The 16,031-nt window shown below is 41.5% G+C and overlaps 1 protein-coding gene across 2 annotated transcripts in view; it reads left to right on the plus strand.

Annotated features, from left to right (window-relative positions):
* The window catches only part of AFF3 (AF4/FMR2 family member 3), a 323,305-nt gene that overhangs the window by 221,110 nt on the left and 86,164 nt on the right, over window positions 1-16,031 (plus strand). For both annotated transcript variants that reach the window (XM_042040545.1, XM_042040553.1), the window contains exon 8: window positions 7,524-7,575. In XM_042040545.1, the coding sequence (XP_041896479.1) occupies window positions 7,524-7,575 (52 nt within the window). The remainder of the gene's footprint in view (window positions 1-7,523; window positions 7,576-16,031) is intronic.

Below are 16,031 nucleotides of genomic sequence, written 5' to 3' on the forward strand. Positions count from 1 at the left end.
AAAAGCAGGTTTGCCTATTAGACAGACAGGAAGCTGAACAGTGTCTAGAGACAATAAGTTATTTAAAATCAGCTACGCTAGACAGAAGTATCCATACACCTCAGATCTTCCATGTCACCATACAGACACTGGCTGGAAGACCACTGGCTGGCAAAATCTGAGGGTCATTTGTGATGTACCTTGAAATGTGACATAAAGCTCACCCCATGATGACTCCAGCATAAGGACAGATGCTTGTAGCACTTGGGATTAGGCAGTAAGAGATCATTTGTGAGGAAATAATCACTTGAGTACAAAATCAGATGCTGCACATTCAGCAGGGAGACTTGGCAGTGTCAGCTCTGTCTCAGAAACATTAAATTCCCCAAGATTTCTGTCACAATGGCTGACACAGAGGCAGTACTGCAGTTCATGCACTCTTACTTCATTTCACCTTTGAAATGAATATTTTTTAGGTGGCAGCATCAGCAATGGCTCAGAAATTAGAGGGAGAGCATTAGTAAATAACTGTTAATCACACCTAGAGAGGCTTAGGGGGTGCAGGGGCAAGGAGGCAAGAAATGGATTCGAAGATTGCGAGCAGCACATTCAAAACTTTTATTCCTCAAATGTATTTCCTCCTGTCACACAGAGCATGATTAGCCATGAAACTCTGGTAAGCTGTCAGAGTGATTGGACTACTTAGGCGTGAGCTGCTGTCTTCCCTCTTTCTGAGTATTCATGCATTTTTTTTGGTGGCTTCCTTGCTCAGAGAGTGGCCTCACAGGGGTTTGTTTCCTTGCTTTCCTGAATTTCTCTCATTTTTAAGGAGGTACTCTGGATCCTTCTGCCCAAACATCCTTCTCAGGAAGTGCTGTGATCTGTGGGGCACTTTCTCACCACCCTGCCAAGGAGTTGGAAAATTCAGGGTATGATTCAATTGCATTTGTTGTCCCTTTCGTTAAAGGGGAAAAACATCACCAGGGCAAACACAGTCACTCATTGGGGCAGCTGCTGCAGAAGAAACCTTATTTCAGCTTCTGTTCATAGGAGAGAGTGATGGCTGTATCCCTTGGAGAGGTCTGCCTAGCATTTCTAATGAGACCATCAGTGTAATGGGAATTTAGCAGAACATTTAGCTGGTTTAAATGGTTTTGAAGAGTGGTGTAGACCAGCCTAGATGGATTCAAGCCAAGGACAGAAGACTTTTCCTTCAGAGTATCTATTTTTTATTGGAATTGCTAATTCTATTTCTATAGACTGAGTCCGTTTTTCAGACATTTAAATTCTACACTCTGGAATTAAATCTCACATTGATATATAGGCTTCATTCCAGCATTAAGTGCATTAATATTTCACCAGCCTGATTTTACTGGCTTTCTCCCTCTGTTTTTAATTAGATTTGATGGTATTCTATATAATCATGTTTTTCTGCCTGTTTCTGTGTAGCAGAACTTGCACAAACTGTTTGTTGGGGGATTTGTACAACTTAAACATCATATATTCAGAGTGAATTTTAGATGCTGCAAGCAGTGCTTGCAGAGGTCTTACAAGCCTCCTGAAAGCTCTATTACAGCACTTATAAAATATCCTCTTGATCTAGTTGTTTACCCTAATCCATAAGCTTTTGACTTTATTTTGTATAAAACACAAATAAATACTACACTTCTCAGATAATATAAATGCATGAGCTTTTCCAAAGTGAAACATTTGCATCAGTTATAGCACTAGAGTGAAAAATAATTTCAGCAATCAGAATATAATTAATTAAAAATTACTACTGTATTAAACCAGCCACTCCTATATTTAGTAGGAGTAAACAAAGCTACTTCAAATACCTGTTTTGGCTGTAGGTAAGTAGTGAATATAACTGGCCATCTGTTATGTGCAAGTAACCAAGGTAATAGCAACAACATTTGTTTCCCTTTTTTTCTGTCTCTTTTTTCTTTTCTTTTTTTTTTTTTTTAAGAAAGGAAACATGTTCATCTGTTTCTTATGAATTCTCTGTACTTCTTACCAGGCATATTTTTCCTTGCATTTCTCTTTTAGAAAGCAATGGAAGACAGCCAGAAACTGAAGGTACATTTGTCTTCATGGAGCTTAAGTCATATTATGTATGTGAGCACTCGTAGCTGAAACAATCCCAGTAACATAAGGGCACAGTCTGGGTAGGAACATCATATTCCCACCTGGCATTCTCTCTCATTTTGCTGGGGACAAGAGTTAAAGGTCTTACATGGTGCTGTGCCTCTGGGAAGGTTTTGTTTTGCTGGTTTATAGTGTGAAGGAATACTTTTTGTCTCCCATATCCGTGCATCAGTTGTGACTTTAAACATATGGGGTCAGTCTGAAAGTCTTCTAGCATACTGCAACTTAGAATAATATCTATTTACTTTCTGGGTTTCTGGTAATATAAAAACTAATGTCCACTTCTTGAAAGGTCACTATGCATTTATGGGAAAGAAAATAAAATGCCGATATTGTACATTGAAAAATAAGATAATTTTCCAAAAGCATTCAGAATGAAACATTGTGGTAGCATAAACTCGAATGAGCACTTAGTTATTTTATTTTGATATTTCATTACAACTCTTTGCTTAGTGGAGTTCCTCTTCAGCTAAAATCCAAGTATTTTTCCGCTACTGAAGTTCCTTTCCTCCATAATGAGCAGAAATCATAGCAGTTCATAATAAACACGGTATTCTAACTGAGATGCTGCCTAGAATTAAACTGGGACAATATAGTTGATCAGATTAATACATTCAGGAGATCTTTTACAGATTGCAAAAATGGTGACTTCTGAATTTATTTAAATGACAATTGCAATATACATATATTTGTGCCCCACGCTCACAAACCATTGGCATGATCTCTCCTGAAGCATTAGTGTTAATGATTAATTACTATCAATATTTTTCCTTTCCCTTCTTGATTTTTTTCCTGTTTTTTATAATTATCAACACTATCATGAAGAAAGACCATATCTTGTACAGTAGCTTAGACCACCAGAGGGACATAAAGAGTTTTGTCCCTCATTTGTACAACCTTTCTTGAGGTGCCAAAAGGGAATCTCTCTAATCACAAGAAAAAAAAACACAGAGGAATTTTTTGAGAGTTTTATGCCTTAATAAGAATTTTGCAGGGGGAAGGAAAGAAGACATTAGGCCAAGGAATGTGAAATTTATCAGAGGTTAAAGTGAAATACAAGGTGTGATGCCTGCTGCTTCTTTCATGTGCACCAGCAGATGTGAAGGATAATTCCAGGCCTGAAGCATGTCTTCAGTGTGGAAGAAAACAGATATCCTCCTAAGCAGGGCTGTGCTGGAACTGTCTCAGACTGGCTCCATACGTCAAAAGTGACAACAGATTCTCTGCTGGCTCTTGAGGACGACCTCCTCCAGATGGCACCGTTGACATCTCCTTCCCCAGCAGCTTTTTCTTCTCAGAAGGAGAATCTTCCAGCTCTATCAGAAATCTTTGACATAAGGCCTGACTCTACCCTCACACTTGAAACTTGTTGTTACTTTGATGTTAATTTGCAGAGGAGAAACTAGATGTCTTCCTGCTATTCCCTGGATTCTGGCTGGGGCTGAAGATAACACTTGCTTGGGACTGAGCTTTCCAGCAGCAACAAATCACTAGAAAAGGCAGACAAAACAGTGAAGCTGCACATCTCAACTATTCCATTTGAGCAATGTGGTTCCCTGGCAGCCTGTGATGACCTTCCATCCCAAATCTCCTGTAATTTTGACCAGGAATAACTCCTGGCTCTTTGGCATGCTGGGATGAACAGGAGTCCCACAGGTCTCTGCAGTGCACCACATGGCTACGCCAGCCCCAGTACCCTTCTGAACCAATGCAGTGAGCAACCCTCAGATTAAAACAGGTCAGGCTTTCTAATACGCTGTGTAGGAGATTTGGACACACTGACACTGGCAGATGTTGTATATCAATGCCCTCTAGACCACTTTGTATTTTCCACTGCATGTAAGTAAGCCTGCACACCCCCTCCTTTTCCCTGTAACTGAATGGCCCATCACCACAGGCTGAAACCCCTTGGTTACTGGAGAATGAAACCACCTGGCTTGCTGAGGCTTTTCTCAATATCCCAAACCCATCCTCATTTCCTTTCATTATGTCTCTACCTGTCATATTCTTTGTAGAGAAAGGAACAAATGCATTAATTAGAGTGTGGTGAGCACTCCTGCTTGAGCCCACCCCTCACTGCCTCCACGACCTCACAGAGATTTCACTAAAAATGTGTAATTGGGTTCTGCAAAGTGACTTCCTGGCTGTATGTGCTCTTTTCAAGTGCAGAAGCCCTCAGTGGTGCCATGTGTTTTTCAGAGCTGCTTTGAGTACCACTTCATTTTTCTAGCTTTTGTTTACAAGGTTGTATTTACTTACCTCTTTATCAGTGTCTGAATACATCAAAGCAAGGTTCATTCTAAAAAATCTGAAAGTCCATGAATGATGTCACTTACTGGCCTGAATTTTGCATGTTCTGATAAAAGCGTAAAGGCTGCGTTTGCACATGAGCTTGTCTGTGCTTGTCTCTCCATCCTTATACTAGTTTGCCAGAATATGTAAAGAAACCCCATCCCAAACAAGGGTTGTTTTAAACATGGTCTGAAGTGCTTTGCTAACACAGGGTGTATCAAGGCTCATTCTGTGCTGAATCTGTATCAAAGTGCTTTTCAGATAAATTACAATTTAATGTAATGCCTCTTGTGAGCTTAAAGTATTTTTCTTCTGTTCTCACTCTCTTCAAGTGGGGTCTGCTGGTCCAGTTGTGGAATTTTTCTTTCAAACATTCCTCAAAAGCGTCCATACTCAAAACTGATCTACCTTACTGAAGACACTTACTGCAAAATGGAATCCCTGTAATATAAACACCCCCTCCTCACCCCGGGTGTGCTTCAGCCTGGCCTGTGAGAGCTGCCTTGGTGCCCAAGGAGCCTCTCTCTCCAGGCCAGCTTCAGCTTCACCCACCAGGTGACACTGTGTCCTGCTCTGGCTGTGGCTTTGTAGATGAGGGCTGAGGGCCTCACCTGAGAGTGAAAGCTGTGCGGAACCAGTGAAGACTTTCAGGCACAGAGGTTATACCTGCACAACTCCTGCTTTACAAGGTAGACCTGTACACTGGCAACCTGATACATCCTTGTGACAAATATATGTATCAGGCCAGCCAGATCCCACTCTAGGGAAAAAAAAAGCAAGCAAGCAAGCATTTTATGATGACCTGGTTTTTCCTATCCCCAGTGTTAGGAGTGTGTTTGTAGGCTGATGGTAGTTCCAAAAGGGGCCGCAAGCCCCAGGCAGGCAGTGCTTTTCTTGGAAAGCAGCACTTCTGAAATGAAAAACAGACAGGGAAAATAAAGAGGCTAAGATGTGCAAGCAAGGAGAGTTTGATGCACCAGTGCTGCAGTTTGTTGTTCCTTTTGTGTGGATGGTACCGGATTGCACTCCTTGGCTCACACCTCCACACAACCCAAAGGCTTCAATGTATCTTAGTTGCTTCTAATGACAAGCTCACAAAACACTTTTTTATATGTTAATACAAAAATACAGGACACAAATACACAGAGCTATCTAGAATGTTTCATTATATGCTTTTGATTTTTCAGCTACCATTTAGGAGAAGAACTAAACTGCTAAGCCTAAAGTAAATGTACTTAACTACCACATCACTAGCAGAAATTCACGCACTCAAAGTCAAGGGAGAGCAGGCAGTGACACCCTGGGAGTTCTGCTTTTCACACAAGCATACCACTTTCTGGTTAAATCACTATCAGTGCAGATTTCATCACATAGGTGCTGAATTGCAGATCTGAGCTTTCTATTTTTGAGTACTGTTTTCTCAGGGATGGCCTAAACAGATCTAATTAAAAGAATAGCAATTATAAGATTGTTTGGATCTCTGTATGTGATGGGATCCAAAGCCAGTATGGATCTCGTGGTGTTTACAGGAACCTTTGCCTCTCTGACATGTTTAACTCCTAGGAGCTGTATCCTGTGTCATCATACCCATCCTGTTTGCCCACTTCTCAGCAGGGCTTGTTAGCTGGGTCAGTGCCTGCACTGATACAGCCATCAAGGCTTTGCTGATTTGGGAGATGACAGAGAGAGCTTTTTCCTGACAATGGACATACTTCAAGATAAAATATAGGCAAGTCCTGCTGTGAGATGTCAAGTCCCTCCAACTCAATGAGTGTCCTGTATATGTGAGGTGTCTGCATTCCAACAAGATTTTGCTGAACTTGATACGTTGATTTTACAGAGGAGGAATCTTGGCACAAGTAGAAGGAAATGTGGGAAAAAAGCAAGAGGAGAATCTTTAAGAGATGAACTAGTTGAGAATTGCTGCTCTGACCCCCAGTTCTGTTCTTATACACCTACATTCCCTGAAAGGTGCCGTGGGGAAATAGGGAAGCAGCTGTGACAGCAGCAACAGGCAGAGACTGTACGTACAGTGAGGAGCTGAGGAGAGCGTGGTGAGGCTCTGTGCTCTTTTAGCACATGTAGCCCATGTCAGAGTCATGCTTTTCAGGCACGCTCCTGGAAGATCTAGGCACAAGTACAAGGAGGTGGTTTGAAATTACTACATATGTCTTCTTGCAATACTTACACTCCGGGGACCACCCACATCACAGGATGTGTTTGAATTGCTCACCAAGATTTCCTCTGGAGCAGAGATGAAATTACAGATTCTTTTTTCACAGAGTGTGAGAAAAATTAGCAACTTTCCAAATTATTACTATTATTACCAAGGCACTTTTTAAAAACAGGTCCTATTCTCAAAGACTTTTCAAGCACTGGGGGAAATCTTTGCATCTCTTCAACTTCTTTAACTGCTGGTTACTTAATTTTAGATTGCTAAAAAAAATGTATGGAGGTAAAACCAGACTCCTCTTCTTTGTGCACCAGTTTAAGCAAGTTGAGGAAAGGATATGGGAAGGGAGGATGAAATCCTCATTGGAAAAGATGCATTATTTTCTATGTTTACATGACAGTGAAATCCTGTGGATACTCTAGTGCCCTGAGACAATATATTTTCATTTTAATTGTTTCAGTCAATGTCAATTTTACATCAAACATGCAATAAAGTAAAAGTGGCCTTCAGGAAACATCACTGAACCTTATTTTGTGGTGCACTATTGCCAGTGTAAACATCTACTTCTGTTTTGTAAGCTCAAAGCCAAATGGACAAAAAATTTCCTCTCAGGGAGACTACTGACCTGTCAGCATCAAAAATACTATTTTTAGCATACAAAAATTGTTTTTCAGTAATTGTAATAATAAGAGTCTTTGCAAAATCCATTATTACTCTAATAAACATTTTCTCTTAGGCAGCAATAGCAGGAAATTAATTAAGAAGTTAGCTGATAGCAACTGGATAAGATATAAAGTGTCACAGCTACAAAGTTACTGGGATAAAATATATTTTCTTTCTGTTTTCATTATTAAATATTTACAATAGCTCTGAGAAAATATCCAATCTAAAGCATTTTGATAAGTTATAATTTATTCTGCTTGCTTTCCAGAATGCTAGAAGATGACCTGAAGTTAAGCAGTGATGAAGAGGAGAATGACCAGGTAAGAACCAGACAAGTAACGTGTTACTTGTAGCATGTTTCATGTTGAGACTGAGCTACTGCAAATATTTTGCTAATGCTTTTTCTAAACATACATAAAGGTTATCAAAATACATGGCAGCAGTGTAACTGGAGTAACAGATGTTGCTGCTCGGAGCCAGGCTGCGTGTGCTAACTGCTGGATTGGTAGGGAACGGGCTGCAGTGCTCTTGATTTATTACCTTGATGTGACCCAGAAGGTTTTTGTATCAGCTTCCTTCTGATTTGAATTTGTTTTGTTTTAAAGAGTGGCCAAGGAGGGGAGAAACAGGAATTCTGGATTAAGAGTTCAGGCCGTCTTTGCAGTCATGAGCAGGCCCCAGGGCTTAGCTGCTGGGCTGCTTATCTCTTACCTGCCTCTGGCATCCCCCCAGCCCTGGCTTCTCCTCTGAGCATTTTTGGTCCTGACACTGCATGGCCCATGCCTGCTAAGAAAGTTAAAGAGAACTGAGAAAAAGCCTTGGCTGTGTATTTGATTCACTCCATAACGCAGTGATTACAGCAACTGTCTGTGTTTTAAAGACTCTAAACTATCTGACTGGCAGCAGATACACCATCCAAAGTTTTCCATGTGTCAGGAGAGCTGGGTTTTGTTGGCTGTAGGAGGTGTCTCCCAATTTTTCCTTAAAATATTGCTGTGTTTTGTCTAAACAATTAAGGACTCAGTAGAATAGGGCTGGAGCTTGACTTTCCCATGACCAGCTGAGTGCCTCGTTGCCAAGCAGTGCTATGCTGTGCTCTCTCCTTCTCAGTATCCTGGCATGGATGATTTGGTTGGGAATGAGAGGCCAAGAACCACTTCCCTTCCTTCTTTCCCTAAAATACACGACCCATGCATTCACCAGAGCATATGAGGGCAGTACTGCTCCTGGTTGCATCTCACAGATAGAATGTTGTTTTCTGTCCTGGTTTTGGCTGGGATGGAGTTAATTTTCTTCCTAGTAGCTGGTACAGTGCTGTGGTTTGGTTCAGTGTGAGAACAACATTGATAACTCCCTGATGTCTCTGTTGTTGCTCAGTTTACCTTGAGTCAAGGACTTTTCAGTGTCTCCTGCTCTGCCAGTGAGCAGGTGCACCAAAAGCTGTGGGGGCCCATGGCCAGGACAGCTGCCCCAAACTGGCCAAAGGGATTCCCTTCCACAGAACATCATGCCCAGTACATAAACTGGGGGAAGGAACTGGCTAGGAGGAACCAATCACTGCTTGGGAATGGTCTGGGCATCAGTCATTGGATGCTGGGCAATTGTATTTTGCATCACTTTTTTGGAATTTATTTCTCTCTTCTTGTTGTCTCCCTTTTCACTGCAATTATTATTCTTATACTATTATTATTTTTTTCATTTCAACTGTTAAACTGTTCTTATATCAACTCACAAACTTTATTTTTTCTGCCTCTCCTCCCCATCCCACTGGGGCAGGGGGGGTGAGAAAGTAGCTTCATGGTACTGTTGCTGGCTGGGGCTAAACCTTGTTTCAGTCATGGGTAACTAGAGTATCTAGATGGGTAGGCTGGATGGGTATCTAGACTTCTGAAATTCAGGATCTTAGACAAATAATTTTAGGTACATAGGCATGAAGTTCTTCCAGGATTTTCTTTAACTCTTGTTATTAGATGTCTCTATTTTACAATATTTTCCAAACAACAGGTAAATCAAAACTTTTTAATATTTATACTAAACCATTGTTTCATCTATTTTGAGCAAAGCTTCTTGGTGTTAAGAAGATTCAGCACATAGATTCAATTATTTACATATTTATACAATTTCTTTTTGTTTAACATATTTCATTCTGAAACACTTCACATTTAATTACTCTTCCTGCTTGTCTAGATGGCTTAAAATACAGCTCATAGACAGCACAGGGCAAAGTAAAGTGAGGGATGGAAGGGATGTCTGAAGAGTAACAATAGCAGACCAAGGTGCCATGATGCTTGCAGCCAGGGGCTGGGTGATAGGGAGGCACAAGCTGCTGGCCAGGAGAGATGTCCTTCAGGCAGGGAGAGAGGATCCTGAGTAATGGGTGTCAGAGTAAAACAGGCTGAGAGAGCCTGAGAGAAAAAATTCTGGTTTGTGTCATAGCACGCAGAAAAGGACATGTGAAAGTGTTTATGGTGCATAAAGAACAAGTAGGTTTAGGCAGAGGAGGGATTGTGGAAAAGTCCTGCCCATCAGGCAGGCACACATGGACCTTTGGTTTAGCACTGTGACTTGTAATTATTGACATCTTCTGTGTGCTCGTGTGATACACAAGCTCTCCGCTCAGTCACCAGGGCTCCAAGATGCAGCTGATGCAGGCTGGGTCTTTCACCTCAGTGCTCAAGCGAGCTCTGCAGAGCCAGGACAGAGCTCACCAGCCATGCAGCAAAGAGCAGGGCTGAGATCCCATTACTGACTTCTAATCATCACAGGACCTAGCGTGAACAACCTTTGGAATTTACTTAGTTATTTGGTCCCCTTTCCTAGTCACATGTTTTTCCTAACTTGACTCTACAGACAAAAAACTCCCAGGGGCACAGGCTGGCTCCTGCTTTATGAAATGCTTTGTAGAACCTCAGCTGAGACCTGCAGGTTTGCTTAATGAGCAATCCTAAATAAATATACCTGCTGGAAAAACAAAACACTACCTTTCCATCCACCTAGCAGGATATAGACACAACAAAAGAGTAACACAGACTCTTTCTTCCAATAGCTGCTCAGATGGACCCGTGTTTAAATGTCAGCAGGAGAACTCATTTCCTTTTACTTCCTGACTCAGAGGCTCTTTAATCTTGTATCTCCTGAGCTCAGGAACAGGAAAAAAAAGAAATCAGAGATGAATGAATAGGAACAGTACATGAGAGATTCCCAGATATTCCTCATGTAATAAATTAACCTCTGAGCAATCAGACTTATTCAAGAAGTCCAGTTTCTCAAAGAGCTGAAAGTGAGCTGTACACAAGCTGGGAAGCTTTTAATTTTCTGATTTCTAAATGGGGAAGTTTAGGGGGAAAACTTTGGAGGAGATTTTGCATTTATGTCTGAAATTGCCAAGCAGCGAATGGGAAGTTTCTGAAGTGGTGCAAAGGGGGGACAGGTGCTTCTGTGCTCTCAGGGCTGGCATTTGGCGTGCTGTGACCAAACCAAGGCATGTGAGCCATGGATGAGGGAGGCCAGATGCAAGGCAGAGGCATGGTTAAAAGCTTTGAGACTGCAGTGGGCAAAGCATTCCCAACCCTTCCCTCAACACCAGCTATTAAGGCAGTGAGATTCACAGACCCAGGAGAAGCCAAACAGGCTGGGTTTGAACTGAGTATGCGTGTGCCCACAGTAATTACATTATCCACACATATTAATCTCGTAATTTTAATTACATAAATGTATTTTTCCTCTTTAATGAGCATAGTTTATCCATTTAAACTGATCGTTTCAATTTTACAGGCAGTGATCATAGGATCTTATATGCAGAGAGAAAATTTCCTGTTGGCATATTTTACACCACACAGATTGAAGAAAATATACTTTTTAATCCCCAATCAATATCTGAAGAGCATGCAATTAGCAGATACCAAGGTAGTTAACATAAATCTGCAAGTTAAAGAGCCAATTCACTCTGATTTATAACACATAGAGTAATAATTTCATCATCGTCTCTCCCAGAAAGCATCTGAAGCTTTGTAGCATGAAGATGTCAAAACTGTACTTAAGATTGTTCAGAGTACTGAATTGTAGTGGTTATTGCCTTTTGGTTCTTTGAAGTGTTGCATAGCACATGAAACAGTCCCCATTATAATACCTTGTTCTTCTCCGTAGAGGTCACTGGATAACTTAAATCAGTCTTGGGTGAAATATTAAAAGGAGATTGTCAATTGTAATATGAACAATTCTCTTTTTCCCCCCCTTACTTGTCCTTTTACAACATGAACATTTTGTAATAGAAAGGAATTCCTTTAAGGGGAAAAAGATCCCTGGCATCATTTGTGCAATTCATGTCAATCAATAGCCAAATAAATTAACTGACTGGTACGCATACATGGAATAATAATCTAACATATTTTTGCAACCCAAGCCTGCTTCCTCATATGCATTTTTTTTGCACAGGATCAGGTTGGTTGCCGCTGAAGTTTTGTGGCTGTGAAAATTTATTACCCACAGAGTCAATCTGCATTCTGGCTGCCAAGTCTGAATAAATAGAGTCATTGTGCTTGTCTGGAATATGTAACCAAAGTTCATGGAGTCAGCTTGACTTTCACATCCCATGAGATTCATAAAAGCCAACACCCTGGTATGTGCTCTTGATTCCTGCCAAAATTTAGTAAAATCGTATAAACAGAAGTTGAAGAAGCAATCAGAACACACTCTGAGGGACATGGCTCTGCACTCTAGCCTCAGCTGATCTCAAAAGGGAAGACACAAGTTTTTTCTTTTCAAAGCAAAAATAGTATGGCTACTCTCCTGTGGCGGCAGGTAACTGCAGGGGCTGAAAATCCCCCCCTCTCAGAGTGCACAGGGAAGAAGCAATCAATCCTCTCAGGTTCCTTAATTTTGCTCATGTGCCATGTACTGAAGGAAGAGATCAGGCAGCATTTGCCTGCAAGTGGCCATCCTTCTCAAGAGAGGACAGGGACAGACTGGCCCTGCAGGGTGTGAGTGGTGTAAGCGAAACCAGCCCCTCCGCAGGCAAGCCAAGACAAACAGAAAGCCTTGTCATTTCACAAGAGACCTCGGGGAAGAGCAGTCTCAGAAAGTTCACAACTTTAGCACAGTAAAATAAAAAGTCTTGTCAGCCTGATCTGGCTCGCCACCCAAGCCCCACAGGGTGATAGAAGCCCACCCAGCCCGGCGCCCTCCTGGGCATCTTGGGGTTGCCTCCCACCCACGGCAGCCTAGGGACAGTTGGGGTGGGCTGCTGGCCCTGGGGGACCTGTCCGTGCTTCAGCATCACCCTGTCATGGTCAAGCCATAAAAACTGATGCTGATTCAAGTTACACCCGTAGCTCCCGTGGGAACATGGGTACCTACGTTTCTTTCCCATCATGTATGTGCTGAGTGTTTCCAGGGTGCATCGCTGGAAATGCATCTTTCTGGTAAGACTGTCTGCAGCACAGGCATTTAGGACAAGCCAAATCTGTCACAACATTGCAACAGAACAAAAGTCGATGCTCGATGGCAATTGGTGTGGGACTTTTCACTTCTGGATATGGAGTGACAATCAACAAAAACAGGATAATTATCCTGAAATGAACAGTCATGCATCTACCTTCCTCCAGAAGGAATAATTTCCAGTAGAGTCTTTATAAACAGTACTTCTACATATGAAATGTAATATTTCAGCTAATTTGAAGCCATCTGTAATGAATTTTGAAACAAATTGAAAAAAGAGCAAAGCTTTCTTTCTGTAAGACCTGTTAGGACATCACTTTCCAAAGCCAAAGATCAACTGAGCAGAGCACCAAGGCTGGAACATCTAGAGAAAAGAGTTTTATTGGGCAGGTTGTAACACAACACTGCATTAGCCCTGTTCATTGTTAGAACCATTTTTAGACAGTGATAATTGCATTCACATATGCCACGTCCAAATATTTTAACCACATTAAGTCCTTTTAGTGTTGTGTTCCCTTTTATTCACCTCTTCGTCAGTGCAATACTTGATGTTTGATCAGAAGGGAAAATGAGTGAAAAAGGAGATGAGAATACTCAGGCTTGGAGAAAAATACAGAGCCTGCATCATTTCTGCAAATGAATTTCTCTCAAAAAAAATGCCTTGATAAAGTTGGAGGAAAATATCTTTCTGATGAGAAGTTTCTCACTCCACTGAGCACAGAAGACTTATTTCATGAAGTCTGGCTACATGCAAGTCTGACTGCAACCAAACCCGCACAAATCAGAGATAAGCAAAAGTGGAAAAAATTAAGTTTTGGGTAGAAGACTGGTTGGAACCTCAGGTGATATTTTACTTAATCCAAATGCTCCGTTCAGCCCTCTGTCACTATAATGTGAGTGTGTTTTTAGACTGGAGGGATAGCCACTGTAACAGCCTGACTTAACTTGGGTAAGTCCATTATTTCCTGTGTATTAGAGAAGCAATTCTTTTGGTATCCAACTTAACTAGAATCCAGAGTAAGATTTAAGCCAGCTGAGCCAAGGGTTTTTTTGTGGTTTGCCAGCTCTGATTTTAAAATCTCTGTGACATCTAAATTTGCACTTCCACAAGGCATGACAAGAAGACCAAGATTGCCTCACTGAAACTGTCAGATGAAACAAAATAAGAGCTCGGTCTTGTCCTGCCAAACTTGGCTCATATCACTGTCTATCTTACAAAATCAGATTCTATGGTTGGCAGGTAGGATCAAGCTCTAAATTTGAATGCCACAACTATGAATGACAGTGAAAAAAGTTAGGGATCAGCTTGGATCTTGGACATGCCCAAAATTTGGGGACATTTAAACATAGCACTTTGATCTGCATGCTTCTCGGTAACAGAACTCTAAAACAGACAGGAAATTAAATTTAAAGTGTAAGGGCATCTTCCTTGTCTCCTCATGTGGATGCTGTGACTAAGCGGAGTTTTAGCTTGGTAAATCTCCAAAGCCTGCCCTCTTCCACTCATATCACCTTTTTCCAAAACTTTTTCTGTATCTCACGTAACATTCTTAACCCCATCTTCTTGAATCTTTCATTAGAACTTTTTCCCCTTGTGAAGTAGAATTACTGTATGAACATCTGTTTTGACTGGCGTGGGAATGTATCCCAGTGCAATCAATTCAGCAGTGTCAGCTAACTTGAGGCATAAAGAAGGATTTCCAGGCTGGATTTTGCTTGTCCCTGTCTCTCATAAGCCTTACAGCCTGTGCACTTCTCCTCCTGCTGCAGAGAGCCCTTGCTGAAGCCAGCCACTGTGCCTGAGTCTTGGTCCAGCTCAAGCCTGGCCACTGAGCTCTGTTTGCCTGCAGGCAAATGCATTCCAGCGTGCCTGCAAGAGAATGGTTAAATAACCAGCAGTCACAAATAATTAGTGCTGTTTGTGACATCACAGCTATTAAAAGTTGTTAGAGAAGAAGCACCCCACTTGTGTCTCTCTCACACGTGTGCACACACGCGTGCATGCACACAAACACAAGTCTCAGCCTCTCTAGGAGCTGCCTGCTGCTCCCTGCAAGCCAGAAGGTCAAGCTCACTTCTCTCCCCTTGGCCATTGAGCTCAGGCAGGGGTGATGTCAGCATGAGGAGCTGTGTGAAGGAGATGTGGTGCACAGAGGTGGATGACAACAGAAACAGAGAAAGAGGCAGCTGAGAGCATGTTGGAAAACAAAATGAACTCAGAAGGGGAAAGGGATTAAGGGAATAAAAAAATTAATGAAGAAAAGAAACTGGGGGGAGAAGGACACTATAAAGGGAGTAGAAGTTATATTAGAACATGATGAGAAATAAGTAAAAAGATTCAGAAGCCAATCTATCAAAACTACTGTTTAAGAAAAGAGACTGAGGAACCATTGCTACAATTTCTCCTGCACTAGGATGAAAACTGCCTCCTCTGAAGTCAGTGAGAGTTTAACCACTGGTTTCAATCAGCCTAGGGTGTTACCCCTTTCTTTATTTTTATTTCCTAGCACAATCCAAGCAGATACTTGGGTAGTAGCAGATGCATCACAGTTGATTGACATAGCACATCCCTGGGAAGTGTCACCACTGTTTCGGGAATTTAGGCTTGTCTTTCCCCTATTTTCACATATATGGACTTCTCAAAAAAAAAATCTACTTTAATTTCTGAGCTTTCAGACTTCCCAATAAATCTTTTAAAGCCTGTGGCACAACACTGATAATTCTTGTCTGCGATAGCCTAGGTGCAAGCAGCACTTCAACCAAGTTACTTTTTCCTGGATAAGGAGACAACTTCTGTGGAGACAGAGGAGGTTTTCCAAGGTGACTGCTGATTTGTTTGCAATGACTGAGACTTTCCTACAGTGGCATTGGAAATTAATCATTTTATTAATGTAAAATGACAAGGATTTTTCTTCTGCTCATCTCCACTGAAAAAGATTAAAGTTAGCTCATCTGTGTTGAAACCTTGCATGATTGTTGGGGACAGACTGCAGGAAAAATCTGAGCAGATGCAGGACAGAAGACTCAGCATTTACAGATCTATAAAATTCTCTGTATGGTTAATATCCATGCTGATTATACAGCAATTTGGAGATCCAAATCACTTTACAAGTATTAACTACTTAATACAATGCCCCTGAGAGGTATTTAGGTAGAGCTAAGAAAGAATTATTATCTCTATAGAACTGACAGGGAGACTGTGACTGAGATGCAGCTTGTTTGAAGCCACATGGCAAGTCAGCTACAAAGTCAGGATTAGCACTTGGGTCTTTCACTCCCAGGTGCCATGTTCAAGTCACTAGACTGTGTTGCCCCTGAAGATTAATAAGGATTAATGGGC

The sequence above is a fragment of the Corvus kubaryi genome, unplaced genomic scaffold, assembly GCF_017639235.1.
Source record: "Corvus kubaryi isolate FWS band 111438036 unplaced genomic scaffold, C.kubaryi_AGA036_p1.0 133, whole genome shotgun sequence".
In the NCBI taxonomy this organism is placed as follows: domain Eukaryota; kingdom Metazoa; phylum Chordata; class Aves; order Passeriformes; family Corvidae; genus Corvus; species Corvus kubaryi.